This window comes from Rhipicephalus sanguineus, chromosome 1 (assembly GCF_013339695.2).
Source record: "Rhipicephalus sanguineus isolate Rsan-2018 chromosome 1, BIME_Rsan_1.4, whole genome shotgun sequence".
NCBI lineage: Eukaryota > Metazoa > Arthropoda > Arachnida > Ixodida > Ixodidae > Rhipicephalus > Rhipicephalus sanguineus.
Window position 1 is genome coordinate 278,128,027 of NC_051176.1, and position 21,583 is coordinate 278,149,609.

General features: G+C 42.8%; 1 protein-coding gene across 1 annotated transcript in view; it reads left to right on the plus strand.

Annotated features, from left to right (window-relative positions):
- The first annotated feature begins 8,712 nt into the window (after positions 1 to 8,712).
- LOC119379050 (dynactin subunit 1) overlaps positions 8,713 to 21,583 on the plus strand; it is a 60,558-nt gene continuing 47,687 nt past the window's right edge. Inside the window, exons 1-2 of the mRNA XM_037648191.1 lie at positions 8,713 to 8,867; positions 12,417 to 12,712. Coding sequence (XP_037504119.1) covers positions 12,430 to 12,712 — 283 coding nt within the window. The 5' untranslated portion in view covers positions 8,713 to 8,867; positions 12,417 to 12,429. The remainder of the gene's footprint in view (positions 8,868 to 12,416; positions 12,713 to 21,583) is intronic.

Below are 21,583 nucleotides of genomic sequence, written 5' to 3' on the forward strand. Positions count from 1 at the left end.
GAAAAGAGGGTGCCGGAGAAAATGGCAACTTCGCACTCCACAAAGGTATGGCTGTTTTTCCGCAAGGAAATTATGAGGCAAGGGATCCAGGGGAGCGCTCCCCTGGACCCCTTCCCTCTATTTCCTTGTGCAAAAACAGCCATACTTTTGTGGCTTGTACTTGAACATGAACCGACTAGCCCAGCAACGTGTACTTCTTGTAAGCTCTCATTGCTGCGCACGACTGCGAGATTTGGCTGAGCTTTTCATCACAGTGTCTGCTTTCCGCAGGATGTGTTTTTTCACCAAACAGAAGGGTGGTTCATGACCCCCTTAAGAGTTTTGCCATTTCTACTGTGCACACCTTCACCTCAAGTTGTTAATGTGTGCATGGCCAAGTTGGCACAACAGTGGTCTTATCCCTGCATTTAAAATGCAGGGGTACGACATCTTATTTCCATTGCTTTTATCAAGTCTGTCTCGAAAACGTGAGCATTTTCTTTATGGATGAGCAGCTAGCTCTTGACAGCTTGTATTTACACCCTTTCAAGACTCTTTACCACTCGCTTGTGGGATCATATCACTAAGTAGGAATAATATGTACAGAGCCTATAGCTGGTGATAGGCTTTCTACACTGCACATGAATTTGTGCCAATAACCACCAATGTCTGGTGCATTACCCATGGGCGAGGTTGCCCTTCAGCAACATGAATTTCTGTTGGAGCTAGTTGGTGGGGATTAATCATGAAAGAAGATAAGTCTTGCAAACACTAACTAAACGTAGCTATGAGCTTAATTTCTAGTAATCTGATCCTCTTTCCATGTTCTATTTATCTGCACAATCCTGCATCTTTGAGCATGTGCAGATAAGTTTTTTTATTTTCTGCTGTAGTGCACCCCTCCATTTGATTAGTCTGTTGTCTGGTTCTCTACTCTTGTGTCGCTGCTTTCATGCCTCGCATTCTCTCGTGATGATTACTGAGGTGGCAGTTTTGGTTCATTGGAATTCTATAGTAGCTAGAAAAATAAATAAATCGTTGCATCTCTTCAATATGAACAATTTTTTCTGGTGGATTGCAGGTTTGAAATAAAGTGCATTGTGAAATTATTTTGACCTAGGACTTTATCGACATTTTTAGAACTAATTTTCACAATAATTCAATTATTACTTTGTCGTGTTTAGTTTGCTATTATAAATTTGAAGAGCACATTCAGCTGCTCTGTTCTGCAGTTTTTTAGCTTAGTGAGATATGACCGTATTCAATCAAGCTTCAAAAATTGGTGAAATGACATTGCTTTTCAGATGTGCCTGGTAAGTTGCTAAAACCTGATCGTAAGAATTGCAACTCTCCAGCACCTTTCTTCTAATAAGCATAGCATGCCTATTCCATTACAAGCTTGTGGTCTTCCAAATTATTGAACTGGTCAGCTTTCTTTTGAAACATTTGCTTCCTTATGAAGGTGACATGGACACATTTTTAACATTCGAGGACCTATCCCACTTATTAGACCAAGCTTCTAGTCTAGAAGCTTGGTGTAATCAAGTCTCGGTGTAATCAAGAAGCAAGTCTAGATTGACGCAGCTGAAGATAGCAGAAGTTATGTTGGCATAATAAGCAACCTGCAGGCATACTGTGAAGCTGGTTGATGCACAGTAGGGCACAGGTCGGCAAACTCGCTCGTGAGTCGACTCACTCAAGCTCACTCAGACTCGGTTTGACCCATGAGTCTCAGTATGAGTGAGTCCGGGTGAGTAATATTCTGATGAGTTTGAGTCCGACAGAAAAATTTTGGTGAGCCTGAGCCCGAGTGAGCCCTAAGGGCAAATTTTGATTTCTTGAGTGAGCTCAACATTTTTTTGACGACCAATGGTTCTTCAGCATTACTATCAGCCTTATGTCAGTTCGCGTTTATATACTCACATCTACTCACATCTACTCACACATACTCCAACGCACTAGCATTCACGCGGCCACCTGAATGTTTGTTAATTCGAGGCGGGAGTTTTGACCTCCCCCGCTTCCCCCGCAAACATTTTCACAGGAAATTATTGATAAAAATATCTTGCATGAGTCATATCTATGAATAAACAGGTTGTTACTAGATTGCAACCACCAATATGTCGTATTTGAAGGTGCGAAATCAAAAGGCACCAGGTAGAGCACCGATTATACGAGACATTTATGTTAAAGAGCACTTACAACATGGTCAAAAATGCTGATTATATGCTAACGGTCTCATGAGTCGGACTCGGTCAGACTCAGATCGAGCCGCGAGTCCGAGTGAGTAATATTTTGGTGAATTTGAGTCGGAGTGAGTCCGGATGAAAAAAAATTTAGTGAGTCTGAGTCCGAGTGAGTCCGGTTCATAAAAAATTTGGTGAGTCCGAGTCCGAGTGAGCCCTAAGGGCAAGATAGATTTCATGAGTGAGTCTGAGTGAGCTCCACATTTTTTGCAGACCTATGCAGTAGGGTATCCAGACAGGGCAGCCCTTATAGTTTCCATACAAGAAGAAATCACACTATTTGTGTCAAAATTATATCGATGTTTTCAAGGTGTGCAAAATTTATCAAATGTTTTGTTTTTGATTTGTTTGAATATGTTTTTGACCATACAGCACCCTGCACCACTAGCACCTTACTAGCCACCTATGCTTTTGCGCATCTTTCATTTTGTACATGAAGCTTTCCTCTTTCTCGGGGATTGACATGAGACGTTTTCTCAACATACTATACATATATATATTTGTGGATATAGCACAACTTTGGCCTTTGTGCATGTATCTGAATAAATAACTTGTTATTGGCTGGGCTCCATGCTGGCTCCTGCCTAGTAGACAACTTCAGCATATCATATGTGAACAACTGGGTGTGTGGCCATTCTTCTATAATGCCCAAACATGAATCTGCACTACAGAAGGGGTGTGATGCCCTAAATGTATTTATATGCTTGTTATACTCCTCTGTGCATACTCCTGTCTTTACTGGGTCTCCTACGTATGCTCAGCTGCATTTCCAAGCTGGCAGACAGACTCGAGATTGATGGGAAATTTTGTGCGCAAAAACAAGACAATTCACCAGGGCGAGAGAGACAGGATGGACGTTCTGGTGAATTGTCTTGTTTTTGCGCACAAAATTTCCTATTAGCTATGCACCATGTCGGTGAATATCAAGTTTTGTGGACTCAAGATTGCCTGCCATGAATTTGAGCCACATGCTTGAACTTGGAATCAAACATGTCTTTCAGACCATGAGCATCTCCATTCAAGGTACTGTGATGCAATGCAAGAAAAAGATAAAGTTTATGAAAAAAAGATGAGACAGAAAAAGCGTTAGCTTTCAACTGACCTTGCATAGCGCCTTGAATATAGTACACATAGTACTCCACTGAGTCATGTAAGTCTATTGCGCATGGTACACCTGAAGGCATAACATAATTACTTTCCCCAAATGATACCCATCACAAACTACAAATGGCATTGCATGGGGCTACCATTTCCTTCAATACTTCTTGATCAATGCTCTTTTTTTTCCCACAAATATTGTATATTACTTTTGTCGGCGTGACATAGCTAGACGGTGCAGCTAACACATACAGGGGCCGTATTTTGACGCAGTCACTTTCGGAGATGTCACTTTTAGTGTGTTCCTCAATTCACCTGTTGAGCAAAGGTGGGCAAGTAGTCACTTCGGTAATTGGATGTGCGAGATTCTATGCCACACAAAGCGACAATGTCGCAGAAAGTAGTCGTTTCAGAATATGGTCCCAGGTGATAAGGCTGTGCCCAAACATCTGCTACTACCTTGCTAATTCAAATGAGCTTCGTATCTTTTAAATTCTAACAATGCATTGGATATGCATTTTTTACTTAAAAAATCACAACAGATTAGGGTATTTATCTTTAACACTATCTCTTGTTTCTCCGTTCTTCATGGGGCTATGCAACATGAATTTTATTCGCAATAAAACTTTGTTTACAGACACTGCCATATGTGCAATCCTTCAACTTGATACAACCTCAATTAAAACGAGCAGATAATGGAGTCAAGGAAGGTATAGGAGACATTAATTGAACTGGTTTAAGTGTATTGTAGTAATTATGATATAGATGTGAAGAAAGAAAGTGGACGAAAAGACAACTTGCCGCTGGCAAGGAGTGAACATGCAACCTCTGGATTCAAAGGTTGAAGGATATACATAGAGCGCATATTGTGCTCTGTGTGTGTTATCGTGTTGCTTCCTTTGTCCCTTCCTATGCGCAATGCTACTCGTCCTAATGAACCAACAAGCCCAAGTGGAAACCCTTTTGAAGTTCATTTCTTGTTCATCGGGCCCCTCTTTTCTTCGTTCTTGTATTGCACTCTGTGTGTGTTATCGCGTTCCTTCCTTTGTCCCGTCCCATGCGCAACTCTACTCATCCTAATGAACTACCAAGCCCAAGTGGAGTGTTATTCCCCATTCGGGTTTTGTGGCATGCTGTGTATCAAGAGAGCTCGTGGTTGCAATAGCTAGGCTGTCCTGGTTTCGATTATCGTGTCAGATTAGTAGCTTTTCTTTCTTTTGACGCAACTTACTTTTTCGAAGTGTATTATTGTGGTATATTTGTAAATCCTGCCAATGGGCGGGGGAAAATAGCAGGCACTATTAGACACAAAACATACATACTAGAATTTGGATAGTGTCTAGATGACGGTCCTTGACTCGTGTATTTGACTCAATCCGCATAAATTTACTCAACGAGGAACAAGCCAAGGCCTCTCAGAAGCCATGAACCCATGCACTGCACCTACTAAAGCATTCATTATGACGTGGAACAAATTGCTGTGTGCAATCTTGACAAAATCGAGATGCGTGCTTAGTGTTCCATTTAGGCGGAACAAATTATGGCCCGTCCTGATGAAATCAAGACAAATTGTGCAGCATTCTGTCCAGTGTGGGCTCCTTGCTTGTGTCAAGTTCACCTGCAAAGAAATGTGGTTCATTGGGTTCTTGCGGCATGCTCTGATGTAGTATCAAAGCGAGTTTTCAGAGCAAAACCACTAATTGCTACATAAGCTTAAGTTCTAATATGTCATCAGCCAACAGCTGATGTTCGTCATTGCACCATATTGCTGCCTGCTGTTCACTGAGCATGTGAACACTCTCAAATGTGATGCAATAAAGAAAAAAAGTTCTTGCGGCATGCTGCCAAAAAATCGGGCTCATGATTGCAATACATGCTTGCCATTGTTACAATCGTATTGTACAATGTTTGATTTTTTGCCATGTTCAGCATTGTCTCAATGAATACGATAGTAGGTGTAGTGATGTTTAATGGGGGAGTAATGAAAACCAGACACGTATGCAAAAACGAGACAAGTGCTGGTTCTAGCATTTCTAGTACAGTTCTAGCAAGTCTTGGCTGTTGTTGCCAGCGTATGGATTTGTGGCTTCTGAGAGGTCTCAGTTAGTTCCTCATTGAGTAAAATATGCAGGTCAAGGACAGATGTGAACATGATCCAATTTTTAGCCTAGTATGTTTTGTGTCTAACAGCGATCGCTGCCTTTCCTTGCCCACTGATGGGATTTGCCAATATACTGCAATAATACACTTAAAAAAATAAGTTTTGTCAGAAAAACGAAAGCTAATTTAATGCAAGAATTGAACCAAGGACAGCCCCGGCTGTGGCGATCACAAGCCATGTATCATATGTAGCATACTACAAACAGTGGCGTAAATCCAGAAGAATCTCTAGGGGACGCACACAGCTTGTCATGGTGGCCATTTTGTTTTTATAAATATGGGTTTTATTTTTATTTATGTAAAAATTCAAACCATCCTTTGAAATAAAATTAAAAAACGAGCATGGGTTTCCAGCTCGCGTAATTGCACTGTTCTAGTGAGCGTTTTCTGAAACCGGTCAAGCGGCACGTGCGATTTCAATTGTCTCACACAGCTGAGGGTCATTGAACACATGTAAACATTACAAAATACACTGGCATTAAAAAAAGTAAGGTTGAATGTGCTATACTTAACTGTCAAGCAATTCAAATATGCGGTGTTTAAAAGATGAATCTCAAAGGAGGACATTTGCAAGGGCCACAAGGAAATGATGCTTTGTAGGAGAATTTATTGAACACAAGGAGGCGCACAGGACAGAACACTTGACATATTGTTTGCACTGCAACGGTGGTCAAGTGGGTAGTGCATCCGCCTCCAATTTGGAGAGTACTGGGTTCAATTCCCAATGCCACCTGGTACTTTCTGGCTTTTCCAGTGGGGAGATGTACCCCAGCCAAGTGCTCGCTGTTGTGGGTACTCATTTCTCAAGAAGGTGTCTTCTCCTTTCTGCTCTCCTTCCCCTTACCCCCAGCAACACTGTGCTGTGCTCCCTCATGGGAGCAGAAATAAGCGTCTTTCTTCTTCTCATACTACTGCTACAATTTCATTTCGACTTCCTCTGGACGGAATGCTATCGTTCTGTACCAATAAAAAAAAGATACTGTTTGTCATATGGTTTTCGTTTACTTTTGTTGTTCTGTTATAACACAAGCTTTCCTGCAATATTGGTGTTTTTGCTAACCAACTTACTTTTATTGGTAGCCTTGGATAGGGTGCCCTTGCAGCCTATGTGCTAGTGGACCTCCTTCTGTATAACTATTCTGTATGGTGTGATACCGGTTATACACCAAGATCTCAATAAACCTGATTTGTGAGAACTTGGCTTGCAGAAATAACGCCGGAAACGCCACCGGACAGCCTGTGAGTGTTCCCTTCACTGCGAGTTTGTCCCACTGCATTACACAGCTGCGTTGCGGTGAAGCAATTATAAACATTAGCACAAAACTCTCTTCACTATTGAAACTATGGAAGCTACAGGATGAAATGCAGCTGAACACCGTAACAGCATAGTGCTGAGCTCCACATTTGTGCATATTGCTCGCATCCTTGGCTTCAATGCAGTACTTAATTAACACCTCACAGTGCTATAAATTCGAGCTGACGCTGACCATATGATGCCATTATAGCTCCTTTTAGTCATAAAAATAAATCCCATGAATGCACGATAGCGTTAGTTTGAACGCGAAATAAAACGCGTTAATTGCTTCACAGCAACAGACGCGCGTGCAGAAGCACATGACATATGCAACACCTCTACTTTCGACGTACGTACTTCAAGGGCGCACGTGTTATGTGTTGACGTTGCTAAAAAGAATGCACACTACGACGCGAATTCAGTAGGTAGTGACACACAGCGCCGGTTCGAAAAATGCGTTGCCGATCGAAGAACGCCACTTCGCATGCTCGGGGGCCTCAGTCACGGGAGCTCACCCACGGCCGGGCTAGACAAGGAGCGCGCGTGCGGTCTAGCCCGGCCGTGGCTCACCATAGAGTAGAGCTCACGAACGCCCGCACGCCTCACGAGCCGGCGCCCCGGCGCACGGGCACATCCGCGATTTTTTACATCTAGACTAGAAATACCGTATTTATTCGAATCTAGGCCGGCCCCGATTCTAAGCCGACCCCCGAAATTCGCAACGCCAGAAAAAAAAAAAAAAAACTTAATCAATGTACTCGAATCTAAGCCGACCCCCCCCCCCTTCCCACTTTGGCATATTATTTTTTTCGAAACAAAAACAAAAAAACATGAATAAATACGGTACCTAGCATGTACCTAGAGTTGGTCACGTGATGAAACCCTTCGGCTGCTTCGGCTATGCTCTGGATAGCTTGATACGCACTTATTCTCTTTACATAAGCACACATCAATCACGCGAACATTTGGCCAGAAGGAGGATTCGCAAGCATTAACCTACGTGGGCGACGTGTGCCATCACGGCAAGCGCAGCGCGCACAGCCTCGAAACGAGGTAGCTCTCGCCCTCTCAGACTAGAACCTGACTCAGACTAGACGCATAAAAAAGTAAAGCAGCCGCGTCCTTCGGTGTTTCGATTTCGGTTTGGTCGGATTTCAAAAGAGTTACATCTTGCTTTTGCCGCAATTTTTTCTTTTCGTAACTATTTGTGTTGAAGCTACGTCAAGGAGGTAGAAACTAACAGGCTTTTGTAGATGCGCTGGGAAAGCAGGAAAAATTGTAGGTACAAATTGTAGGTGCCAGGCCGTCTGCCCCGTTCTGTCGAAGCAGCATTCTGCGAAGTGAATAGAGCAGAGGTGGTTGGTTGGTTGGTTGTTCCTTGGCAACCTGGCGCAACCCATCGCGGGGTATCGGCCATGAAACGGGCGGCACCTTATTTTAGAGATAAAATTGTTTTACATGGAGCAGAGGTGGTCAGAGCTGGTCGAGCTGGTAACCGTCCTTAGCTCTCTAACCACTTCTTCGACCGGCACGTTCCCAGGTAGAACGCTGCGCGCAGTCTTTTGGAAACATGTAACACGGATAATGACGTCATGGAATGTTGCGTTTGCCAATTCCTCGATAAACATCCATCAAAATTCGATATCCATGCACCGGAGAAATATGCATGCACGCCGTCAGTCTTGACTTGCAAGAAAACACCAGAAAGCTCGGAATTCTAAGGGCGTTCTGACTTTCTACTCGTACCAATATTGCTCGTACGTCCAGCTAGACTGCACCCACTTCGTGTATACACTTAAAAATCACGTACAACGTCGTGTCAGCGAACATTTAAAGCGTAAAATTTCGTCGCTACAACTGCACGCATGTATTACATGTATGCGCACCTTTAAAAACAGACAATCGTCAGCGAACTAAGTGAGGACACTTACACGTGATATTACGCACGCAGCTGTTCTGAGCCGGGTGGCCGGGTTTAGCCGTGACAACGGTGGTGGCCGTGACCGTCTGAAGAAAAACTAACAGCCACTGGTCCTGTTGCGATGTGTTTCGTTCACGAGCTGCGCTGACCGACTTGTAGGCGCCGTAAGGTATTTACTGTTTGTAAATTCTGCAGATTGATTGCTGGGTATGTCTCAACGAATGGTGCTTATGTGACACGGGACTTCAGTTAAGCCCACCTATTACTTGTTTCTGTTCACAGAAACAAGCAATGCTTGTCTCTGTTCGGTGGGTGTGCCTGTGGATGTTTCTATGTGCTATTCCAAATATTTTGTTGTGGTTTAACCTTTATCATTTGAGAGGGGCAGGAAAAAAATACCCACTCTACAGAGGTTACGTGTCAGCTCGCAGTATGAGAAGCAGTTAGTTTTAGACATTGAATGAAGCATACGCGATGACAGGTCTCTCTAAGCGTGCACATTTCACTTGCCACTGTCAAGTGTGAGCACATGCTCAGGATCTTCCTAAAATTAATTTGTGGAACCGTACTTTTCGAGTTCAACTCGCAGTCGTCAGCTAACCACAGTCCAGACAGAACCTAAACATTCTTTCACAGCTGACCTCTTGTCGGATGGTCAATATTAAAAGTCATCACGCTGCAGTGGTACTGCAGCTCGAGCGCGTAGATGTCCTCTGTCGTTAATATTTCTGAGCGTATTTCGGTGACCACAAGTTGCGTTAATTTAGGGAACATCTTAGCATTTCTCGCGCACCTCGGCAAGCCCCCCAAAACTCGCAATAAGTAGCTACATCGTGAAAATAGTGTACGTAAATTATTTCAACGTCTATTAATAGTAGGATTTCACATATGGATTTCACCTTTTGAATCCATGCATGGAGGACTTGTTCAAATTGAGTAACTACGAAGAACCAATCTCATGATCACCACTTGGCGACTAATAGGTTTTAGCCCTGTTGCTTATTCCCGACTTCATTTAGTACATTGCTGTCTTCAGGTTAATAAGCTAATGATTCGTCTCATTTCTTCCCATTCATGTGTTTATTCGGCTTGAGCAGTGCCCCGTCCACATTAATACCATAGTTGGCCGCTCCAAAGTAGCAGAACGAAATGGAATCAAGCAGAAATTCATGTTGCTGAGATCTAGGTCTGTCGAACAGTTGACATTGAAAGGTTTGATAGTTACGGATTTCAATTTATGCTTGGTAAGCACTACTAAGGTCTCCACTAAAGATGCCTACTGCATGTTGCACTTGCCTGAATTACATGAATGTTATCCTTCCGATTGTGGTGTAAACAGTTACAGGCCTCTCTGGCCTTGGCTTGTCTGCGTGTTTGCTGATTAATGGAAATTGGTTTAGTATTTACATTCTTAAAAGATTTCAATAAATATCATCACACACTAAACTGCACTCTTACCATGTCCTGGATTTGTGCATTTTCAGGATTCTTTATATGATGTTATACATTATACAAATGTTCAAGAGGAAGTGCAAGCAAACAGTATTCAAAGGTTGTTGAGGTGTCACCGGTGGGTTTTGAAGCACGGGGTCAGTGACATTCTGGAATGTCTGAGTAGTCTGTTACGTTCATAATTTCAATACAACCACCTCTTTCACAAGTGCTTGTGGTTTCAGAAAACACTACCAACGAGCAAGCTTCTTCAACACATCCACTTGCACTTCTAAACACTGAAAAATTTTGTAAGCGAGCTTCTTCGTGAGCATCTGGGCTTTTTATGCAGTCAGTAATTGTTTTGCAATTGATCTTTAAGTCAGAGCTTGACAGTCCAACATTTTTCTCAATTTTTTCGTACCGCTTCCAAATGAGCAGTCCAGATGCCTCAAGTCAGCCCCGTGTGCCATGGAAAAGGGGATCTTTATAAATCATTTTAAGAGCAGCTGGTTCACATAGCACAAACAAGTGCTTGCCTACTCAGGTTTCGTAGATGTCAAATCTTGCCAGGATTACTTTCTTCTATGGAATTCATAAACAGAACTGAATCTTAAATTGGAGAACTCTCTTTTTCTCAATTTTGAAGGTTGGCATGGTTTGTAAGGTGCCTCACTTTGAAAGAAAACTTAATCCTGTTTTCTCGTTGAAAAATGAGCTAGTTGACTGAACAAGTAATTGACTGATTTCTTGCACTAAAGTGATTTACAAAAGAAATCTAATTGACAAAAAAGAACTCTTAGTTTGTAATTTTTTCCTGGCACATGAAATTTTTCTCAACTACTTTATTAATAACTCCCGACTTTTGGGTGCCAGTTCCTTTTCTGTGTGCCTTTGCTACTGTGCAAAATAACTGTTGAAGCAGCTGACAACTGTATGCCAATAGCTCTTAAAACACTCTACTCTGTTTGTGGCTGTGCAGTAATACTGTGGCTGGCCCTTTCTAATACAAGGTCACTCATGCTGGCATGCTAACATGAGTATGCTGTCATCATCATCATCCTATTTATGTCCACTGCAGGAAAAAGGCCTCCCCCACGGATCTTCAGTTATTCCTGTCTTGCGCCGGCCGATTCTATATTATGGCTGCAAATTCCATAATTTCCTCATGCCAACCTAATCCTATGTCATCCTTCATTGTGCTTCCCTTTCCGTGGCACTTGCCGCTGCGGTGGTACAGTGGTTAAGGTGCGTGGCTGCTGGCCCGAAAGTCACGAGTTCGATCCTGGCTGCTGCGGTCGTATTTCGATGGAGGCTAAATGCTAGAGGTCCATGCACTTAGATTTAGGTGTACGTTAAAGAACCCCACGTGGTCGAAATTTTCGGTGTCTTCCACCACGGCATGCCTCGCAATATCATATCATGGTTTTGGCACGTAAAACCCCAGATATTATCCCCTTGGCACGTATTCTGTACTTTAGCAGACCACTGCTTATCTGCCCTACTATGGCCTACATATGGACTCTATTCGCATGTAGTCTATTTTTTCCTCCTAATGTCTGTAGAATATTGGGTATTTCCAGTTGCTCTGTAATCTACACTGCTGTCTTCCTATTTCTTAACATTAAGACAAACATTTTCTGTTTCATTGCGTGTTGCATAGTTTTTACTTTATTTGCAAGTGTCTTTGTTAACCTCCAAGTTCCTAATGTCATGGGACTATAAAGGCTCATCTGAACACATGATTTGGAAGAGGCGGAGGGTAAAAGAAAGGGACGTAGTAACCCGATTGGCTACCCTGCACAGGGGAAGGGGAAGAAAAAGGTCGCTGTTGTTTCTGTGGACGTAGTAAGTTCCTTGCTCTACATCGGAGACTGTCAATCAGTCTCGTAGCCTTCAGAAATTGCTGCAGTGCTGTCAATTGCTTTTCGCAACTGTGATGTGCAATCCCATGGTCCCAAGATCTTGATGACAGTGAAGGCTTATTTGTGTAGATGGTTTAGAGTTGTATGGAGGTGAAGCCTTTCAATTTCCAAGGCTATGAGTATTGTACATCTTGCACATGTTAGATTTTTAAAAAAATGATATTGCATGCATTTTACATGTGCAAATATCTTTCAGGGACTGTCGGCAGTTAAACTGGTATAACATGCAGTCTTGTTCATAAAATGCGATATTTAGAGTGAGTTGCGCTTTAATAGTGCAATACCCATGTAAAGTGTAGTTTGTGTGCTTGGATGCAGTACACAGGCCCAACTGTTTAAGTGAATGTTGTGCACGTGTTTAGGGAGAGGTGCAACATGACAACTTACGACGGCAAGGTGATTGAGGTTGGGGCCCGTGTGGTGGTAGTTGGCAAAGATGTGCGTGGTCGAGTGGCTTTTCTCGGCAACACAAGCTTCTCCTCGGGCCGATGGGTTGGTGTGGTCCTGGATGAGCCCAAGGGCAAGAACAATGGCACTGTCCAGGGACGAACCTACTTCTCCTGCTCCGACAACCATGGCATCTTTGTGCGCCAGTCGCAGCTGCGGATCTTGGAGGAAGAACCTCCTGATGGCACTCCAGAGCAACCAAAGCCCCTTGGTAGGTGTACAATATGACTTTTTAACACACCTTTGCTGAATTTGTTTGTAGCCTTACAAAACGTAAGATCCAGAAAGTTTAATATGTAATTAAATTGAAGGCAAACAAATTTTAGTCTATTCCAATTTATTTTTACTCAGATGCTCTGTAAATTAAGCCGCTCTGTGCCGAATAGAATAAGCATTTTGAAAGGAAAACATCGTTCAATTGCATGCTGCAAGCTATACAGGCATCAGGCTCATGTTAATGGGGCCATGACATGGTCATCCAACAATTTGCAGTTTTCAGTGAAAAATAGAAGTATAGGGTCTATCATGCCTATACACATATGAAAAATGGACTGTAAAAGAATATTTCTGTGCAGGATAAGCCCTAGAATATTTCAGTGCCAATAAGGCCTGGTTTATAGCCCCGGCGTTGGGCAGAGCTATAAACCCTGCCCACTGCCTGTGATCGCTATATTTCCATGGTGTTTGTGACTTCATGTGCTGCATGGAGTGCCACCGTCGTCTTCTACCAAAGTTTTAGCCGCTGCAAATCATTCAATTTCAATGCTTAGCTGAACAAAGCTGAAATAGCTCGTATGCACGCACAATTGACCATGGAACAAAATCGTTCACTGGAGCGAAGACGCTCACACAGAAAGGAGCTTGTCACATTACAGCTCACGAGTGTGCCGGTGTTGCCAGACTCTCTGGCCACGCACGTGATTATAAAAGCATTTATAAATTAAGTGCTCTACCAAATACGCTAAAATTTTGCCAGCTTGTTTGCGAACGCACAAGGATTAACCCACATAACATATATGATTGAAAATTGGGTGTCATGGCCTCTTTAAGAACATTCCTTGTGTAACAGTATCTGCTCCAGTTATTGTGAACCCTATCTGTAACCTCGCTTTCATGGAATGGGCTCTATTTAGTCTTTCAGGTGTTCATTATGTCATACCATAGTGTAGTCTGGATTATGGCGCAAGCATTTGTGCAGAACTTGTGAAGCCTTGTTATTTTGGTGATTTGTGAGAACGAGAAGGTGATTCGTACAACAAAAACAAAATGTACCTGCTTCATTGGGCTTCTTTCTGTGTTGTTGATTTTCCAGAAATTTTTTTGAAGCCTTGTTGCCTTGTTATTTATTTTTTAATTTGACAAAACCCGTTGTGGTAGCTTATCGTACGTATCGTGCTCCTGAGCTCGGAAGTGCATGTTTGATGCCTGGCCACTGCTGCTGCTGCATGCTTATAGGGGCAAAGCGCAAAAATAAATGTGAGATTTCACTCACTTAGATTTGGGTGTAAGTTAAAGAACCCCAGCTGGTCAAAATTAATCTGAAGTCCCCCACTGCAGCACGCCTCATAATCATGCCACGCTCTTGGAACGTAAAACTCTGAAATGTAGATTAAAGGGGCCCTCGAACATTTTTGAAGCACCTATTTTTTATTTGTGGGTGTAGACTTATTTGTAGACTGATGGCTGGGGGAAATCTTAAGGGCATAGGGTAAGCCCTATACACCTTATGCATTTTTGGCCATTTTCAGGTACCGTTTTCTCAGTGACTGCAAGGGATACCCACATAATGCATATACCATTTTCTTCCAAATATTCCGCTCTTTTAACTGAAGCAGATTTATTTAAATGTGACTTATATTACAATTTTAGTGAATTTTTTACCACTAGAACCTAAATTCTGTGTTAATTTGCATCTTTGAAAATTTGTCACACAAAAACTGTAATGTGAATAATTTCAATTCTGCTTTGGTAGTTGTATGCATTTGTGCAGAATACAAGAAAAAATAATTAACTGGTTATCTTGGAATATATAGGAAATAATGGTACCTAAGTAATAAAAGACATGGTTTTGAGATAATAGAGTTTAAAGTTAGCAAACAGCTGAAAAACGAGCGTACGTTGCCACAAGCACTGTTCAACTAATTTATTTGGTGGCTACAAACTTGGCAATCATTGCCAAAGTTAATTTTTCCCTTTAGTGCCTCTCGTCTTGCTTGCCTTGCTTCTTTTGTGAGCTGTCGTGCAGCTGTATTCGTAATGTATCGTCGATTGGGGTCAACTTTTTCCAGCAAATTGACTGTGTTTTGGCCAGGCTTCAATCCTAATCATTTCAGAATTTTGGCTCGTGCGTCCATCATTAAACAAAAGAACAACATCCAATGTCGCAATCCTTGAGACTCTGAAGCCTAAACAAAGACAGCAAAGACTATGCGACACAGTTTCGATTAGCTTAACACTTGCACCGCACAGTTCGCACGCGTAATTCGGTCTAATTGCATCACAAATAATATTCATGTCCATTAGAGCATACCCGTTGTCACCCTGCACGCGATTGCCTCGAAGGACGCTGAAGAGGCTGAGAAGTTCATTGATGAAGAGCTTGCTGGTGCATCGTTCAGCACTTCCGTACGTCGCCGGCATTTATTCGCATTTACAAGAGAACTGTATTGGTTGCCACGAACTGTACACTTAATGAAGACCTCCTTTACCCTCAGCATCTCAACTTATCAACAGGCACTAGAGACACAAGGTGTAATGAAGCTAGGAGAAAGTGTTTGAACGGACGCGCTCCGAAGAACAAGTGCGAATAAAAAGGCGCACAGCGTTTTCGGACTGCCTTACAAGTTATACCTGACAATTTCCTATACACAGCGGACTCCAGACGAACATTTTGGCTTTCGTACACAAAGTTTGTTTTTTTTTTTAGAAAAATGGACCGTAAGCACGGAGCGCATACGAGGGGCTTGTCCTAGGGTGCATGTTCACTCACTATTTGCTTTCGGAAAAGCTGGTTGTCAGCCACAAAAAAAAAAACTTTTTAAGAAAAGCACGAATGTGACAAATATGTACAAAGGGACGCCCTTCCCGAATTGCAAAGAAAAAAAATGTTTTTTTTTCTTTCAAATTTTGCCTACCCTGCGCCCTTAACATAGATCAAAGCAACAATATCAATAGGTTTAATGTTTTAATGAAGTCACTAAACACAATGAAGTCACTAAACTGTTTACAACCGCATCAATGCTTAGTGGTGCTAGCCAGAACTACTGCGGGCGGAAATGACGGCAAAGAGCGCAGGCCTATGTTTGGATAAATGTAACGTCAGAAGTGATTGTGGCATATCGTCAAAAAAGCGGGTATAATATTTTTTTTTTGTGTGTGGTGTGTGTGCTTTTCCATTGAACACCAAATAGACACTTTCGCAACAAAAACGATCACTACAACTACAAAACATGATAGATGCATTGGCTACTATTTCGCCTCTGGCTTTATGCTTGTGCGGGTAAGATATTCATACAAAAGGCTTCTCTTGTTTCCTTTTTCTTCTTGCTTGTGTGCGTTTGCGAGCTGCCTTGTTTCACACATGCTGTACATGTGTGAAACACATGTACAGCATGTGTGACGTCATGTGGAGTATTATTGTTGCATTAACGTCATGTGGAGTATTATTGTTGAAGTGGTGCAAGTATCCTTCTTTGAGTATGAGACTGTGAGTTTGAGGAGCCTGTTTTGTTTGCTGTACATTTTATACTAACGCAAACATATAATGTAAAAAAAAAGCTGAGCAACTTGAAAACACTGCATGGGTGCCGAGAACAACTGAGAACAAGGAAAAAAAAGAAGGTCCTGTCTTCTACTTTTTTTTTCCTTGCTCTCAGTTTGTGCCACAAATCTTTCGTTAAGTTTATGGTAGTATTAGTGGGGGAAAAAAAATAAGCCAGTAATGTAACTGTAAAACATGGAGATACAGATCTTAGTGAAGCAAGAAAAGAAAAAGTGGAGCTAGACTACAATAGAGTGGGGAAACTTTGATTAGATCCTACTGGACTAGGTGACTAGTATTTGTCACCGCTCTGAATGGGCACACCGTTAAATATCCTTGATCACGACTGTTGCGCTGGCATGACCCTCCCCATGCTTGCCCCCCCCCCCCCCCCTCTCTTTCATCACACACACACACACACACACACGCACACATACACAGGTGTTGTATTGAAGGAGTGTAGACGCCAAAATCTTCTATGAAGATGTCAAAAACTCCCGACAGGAGGTACGAAACCTCAGTGTGATGACATGAATTACAGTGGAATCTTGATACATTTTTCATGGGAACCGGAAAACAAAATGTATTATGCAAAAATCGTATTAACCAAACAGGTTAAAGAAAGGAAGAAAATATGCATACTCCAGCAGTTCACTTTTATTGAGCAACGTTCAAGTAGGTGCTCAATTTGCGCTGCACTTCTTTTTGCGGCGAAAAGATTGCCTGGAAGCGATTTTTTGCACTGCAGTACCGACACCGTTGCGGCCTCAGCTGCTCTGCAGTGTGTAGGTCGTGGATTGTTGGAATGTGGCTTGAGCTAGTATACTGAAGACTAAACGTAGGATTTATAGAAATATCGGTCAAGCTCCACTTTCACGGTCATATTATCCACTCTTGGGCACAAATGTATAAAGTGCATGAAAACTCATTATTTCTAAGGGACGTTTGCCGGTTATAAAAATAAAAACGTATTAGGCCGAAAAACGTATTATGCAGATTCATATCAATGAGATTCCACTGTAGTATCACGGGACATTAACGTCATGTGGAGTATCAAAGTTGTGACATAAGCGAGCCGATGTGCCATCTACCGCATTTCACGCGTGCATCTCCACTACCAAAACTTCAGCTAACAAAACTTGCAGCTGCGGGTTCCAGAAGCGAGACCATGTCGTCCTCACTATCGGTGCCAGGGGAATTGATCCCTTGGCTTCGGGCGCTAAAATGTTTTCATTCTACACATGGTCACAGTCATCGTATTCACGATACACATCTCTGATGTCTCACCTTTTACAGCTCTCTCCTGACATTTTCGCTAATAGTCATCGCGACAAGTCTGGAAACGGAGCCACACTTCACTCCCTGAATTCAAAATTTATTTGACTTGCTTGTTCTCGGTCAATTCGTCACGGCATTCGCAGCAAGCATGCAAAGATCATGCTGAAGTCGGTCTCGTCTCAAGTTACCGTCCGATCTTGGTGCCTATACTCCTTCAAAGAGGAACTGGAATAGGAGTTGGTAAGCACGAATTCAGAGAAGAGGTGGCACTATTTTCAAGAATTATAATATTTACAATTATAGAGAGCTTTAAAATAGGGCAATAGGTGTGCGGGGCCCCAAAGTGATTTGCACGTGCTGGTTTTGGGTCGCGCAGAAGGTACGCATTTTCGAATACGCTTTTGCACTCACTGTTTCCGTCTTACACTTGCAGTGCTACGGCTGCTAGAAAAGCTAGCTGTAATGAATAATAATCAAAAGCTGATACAAAAATTTGCCCTTGATACACATCTCCTTTAAAATTGATATTTAAAAGATGTGGTGGTAATGAATTCGCTGGTAATCACAATCAGTTCTGTGAGTCTGATTTACCTGTTGTCATCAGCCATCACAAACTTCGAGTCGCAAGCCTAAACAAACAAGCTCTTTCATGGGCAACCAATATCAAGAACATCAGCTATTTTTCGACCAATATTTGTTGTATGCGTGAGATGGGAGAAAGCAAGAGCCTGTGCCAGCATTTATTTGATAAGAACATCATCAATTACTCGGAAATAGGACCAGGCTGTTCTAGGACAAGAGACGCCACTTTGATATATGTCACCATGTTCTTTCACTCAAAGCTTTTGGGGCAAGTGTTGGGGCTCCCTGCTAAATTCGAAGTAGTGTGCCCAATGCAAAACCCACACACAGTTCACATCTCGCATATGCACAGTGGCTTCAGCTCTGATTCTTTGGCTCCCCAAAATGTTTGTGGCCCCTATTCTGAAACTCTATAATGATTATTAAAGCCATTTACTCTGGCACTCCTATGTAGCGAAAGTAGGGCATGTAGGCAAGAGAGCCATTTTCAAGGGGTGCATGCTGCTGGGTCATTGTCGATTGAGCTAGACTGCTGAAATTTTCGAGGACACCAGCATTGTTGAAGGCCGGTGTCGAGACATTTTTGAGGTGAACTTGAGTTTTTCCACCTTATCACTGATCCCAGGTGTGTGTGCCACTATTGGGCATGTAAGTGCAGACCTGCCCAACACTCATGTGTGTTTCCTTGTGGTACATGTAGGAGGAGGTCGCAAAAAAATTTAAGGAAAATCAACAAGAAAGAAGCTTGCTAAAGCAGGTACATTTTGTTTTCGTTGTACAAATTATGACCTTCTTGTTCTCACAAAACACCAGCAACCGTAGTTTTGTTCCTGTGGGCAGTTGAGGACGCAAGGTGTACTGCTGATGAGATCTTCCATAGATCTGTTAATGAGATCCTCCATAGGGAAGCACAGTGTGGGTGTTGCACCTTCCAGCAATGTGTGCTGCTTGCAAGGCTAGTTGATGCAGAGGCAGTAGCCAAAAGAATGAAATTCTTTCAGCTACCCTCCCTGAAATAGGTGTTTGTACTGCCATTCTCAAAAGTTAAGTAATGTATACTACTAGACTGGGGCATTGGTGGTTCATCTGTGCCATTTCTTCTAATTTACTACACTTCTACTTGTCAGCGCCTTGCTGAGCCCATACAAGTGCAATTAACGCCAACTGCATTAAAGTTCACTAGTATTTTCATCTGCTTCTATGACAGTGGAGCGTTTTTGGTCTGAAATGTTGTTGGTCTGTCACCAAACAACCCGAAAACCTTACCAGACAGCTGCAAAACTCCTTTCCTCTCGCTCTTTGCACACTTGTGCCTTTTTTTTTCTCTTCAAAGTAGAGAGAGTGGATCAGCCTAACCAGTTAAAGCATGATCACTGTCACATCTGCGCATGGCCTTCATTGGTGATTTTTTAATCTGGGTGGTCATTTCTATTGACATGGAACTGACAATAATACATGGACTAATGATTTAAAAAAAGAAATCTTTTTCAAGTCACTGTGCGCATCGTGTTGTAGTTCTTGCTGGCCATATGGCCACTGCTTTAAAGGGGTCATGAACCACTTTTCCAAGTAATGATCTAATGGCCTCAGTATCGGAGTGTACTGCCTCCCGAATCGATTGCCGCAAAAATTTCTCGAATCCGTCAAGAATCAGCGGAGTTACGGGGGTTTGGCGCACGCTCCCAGCGCTTTCTCTCTTTTCTCGTGCCGACGAGCGCACTGGAAGCTAGACAGGGAGGGATGGCATGGGGGAAAGAAGTTACGCCAGCGCGCACCATGAAACGCGATCGCTCTCCCGCTGTGATTTGCTTGCGCGAGTGCGGCTACCGTGTACTGAGGAGTGCGGCGCCGGCAAGTGGCGGCACCCCACGGCAAGAAGCGCATCTGATCCGAACGCCGCTCTCGATTTACGTCGGCTATCGGCCAATAAGCATGCTATGTCTCTTGCGACGTACAGCGGACAGACGCCCCGCCCACCGACGAGAGTGAGAACCGGCCTCTGTTTGAAAAGAGGGTGCCTAGGGAAACGGCAACTTCGCGCTCCGCTTGTGGCCATTACGCGGCGCGTACGACTGTAATATTTGGCAGAGCAGTTCATAGCCGTGTCATCTTTCTGCAGGATGTGTTTTTTCAATCAGCCCAAGGGGTGCTTCATGACCCCTTTAAGGGGATATGTGGGCCTTTGAAAAAATTTTTCAAAATTTGAGTTAGAATGATGAAAATTTCAAGGTTTATGTAGTTTTGTATGCTGAACTTAAATACACAGCTTGTTTTAATATATGTTATACCATTCTTCCTTAACAGAGACATTTTGGTAAAAATCGTTTGTCATCTTTCCAAAAAAATGTACTGCATAGTTATTGCTAAACTCCATGTCATTATAACCTACTGTAACCAAGGAGTGCCAAGCAACAAGTTTCATCATTCTAGCTTGTCTAGAACAAAAGTTGTAGGCATTTGAAGTTCATGTTTGCAGTACCAGCTTGATTACTTTGATCAAAAGTGACATTTGTTTTAATAAATAACATTATCTTGCATTACTTGGTAGTAATACGGCACTTACCAAACACTTAGGTTCTAAACAAAAGAAGAATGATTAAAATTGGACTTGTGGAAGCCGAGAAAACGTGATCAGAAGATTGCACACTGGCTGAAAAAATGAAACTGAGAAAATCAGAAAAAACGCAAAGCATTGTTTTTAAGAGTTGTGCAACCAACATAGTAGGTTTATTTGATAGCAAACTCATTAATATGCTCCAGGTGAATAATCACTGCATGGTTTTGCTTGGTGACGGCGCTTTGCTGCTTGAAGGAAGCTGGCCGAAGCTGCCCTCTTCCGCTCTGCACTAGCGAGACGTTGACAGTCTTTCTCTTCTGCCCTTTGGATGCCCTTGCTGCTTTGCTGTATTTGCATTTCTTGCAGAATCCGAGAGGAAGCTTCTTTCATGCCGGCATTGTACCTCATGACTGCCTCTGCGACCGCAGTTTCTACTGCAACTAGGGAGGCATGTTTAGTCTTTGGTATGAGAGACCAGATCACAGAGTGCAGAGATTCGTTTGCATTTTGCGTCTTGCCTCGGTGGCAGCGCTCCAGGAGTCTTTTGTCAGCAAGTCGTTCATAGACAGGCAGGAGCGCCTTGCTGACATGTTCTGGCAAGCTCCGGTGCTTTGGAAGTGGCTCTCCTCTAGCAGCAGCAGCATTTTGCTTGCACCACGAGTTTGTACCACTTGGGCACAGGCTGTGGTTTGGGTGCTCATCTGTCGAAGATATATGATAGTACGTTGCCATTACGGCTTTGTGCATACTATCTACATTGCCCACATTAGACTTCAGTGCCCAGCTATAATACTTAGCTTTGTAATGAGCTCACCTGTCAAGCGGCCTTTGCCACTCAAACCCCCACCATGCTCCGTTTTGTGCTTCTGGATGAGGTTGCGAAGGGCAGTGCCCATCCGCTTCTG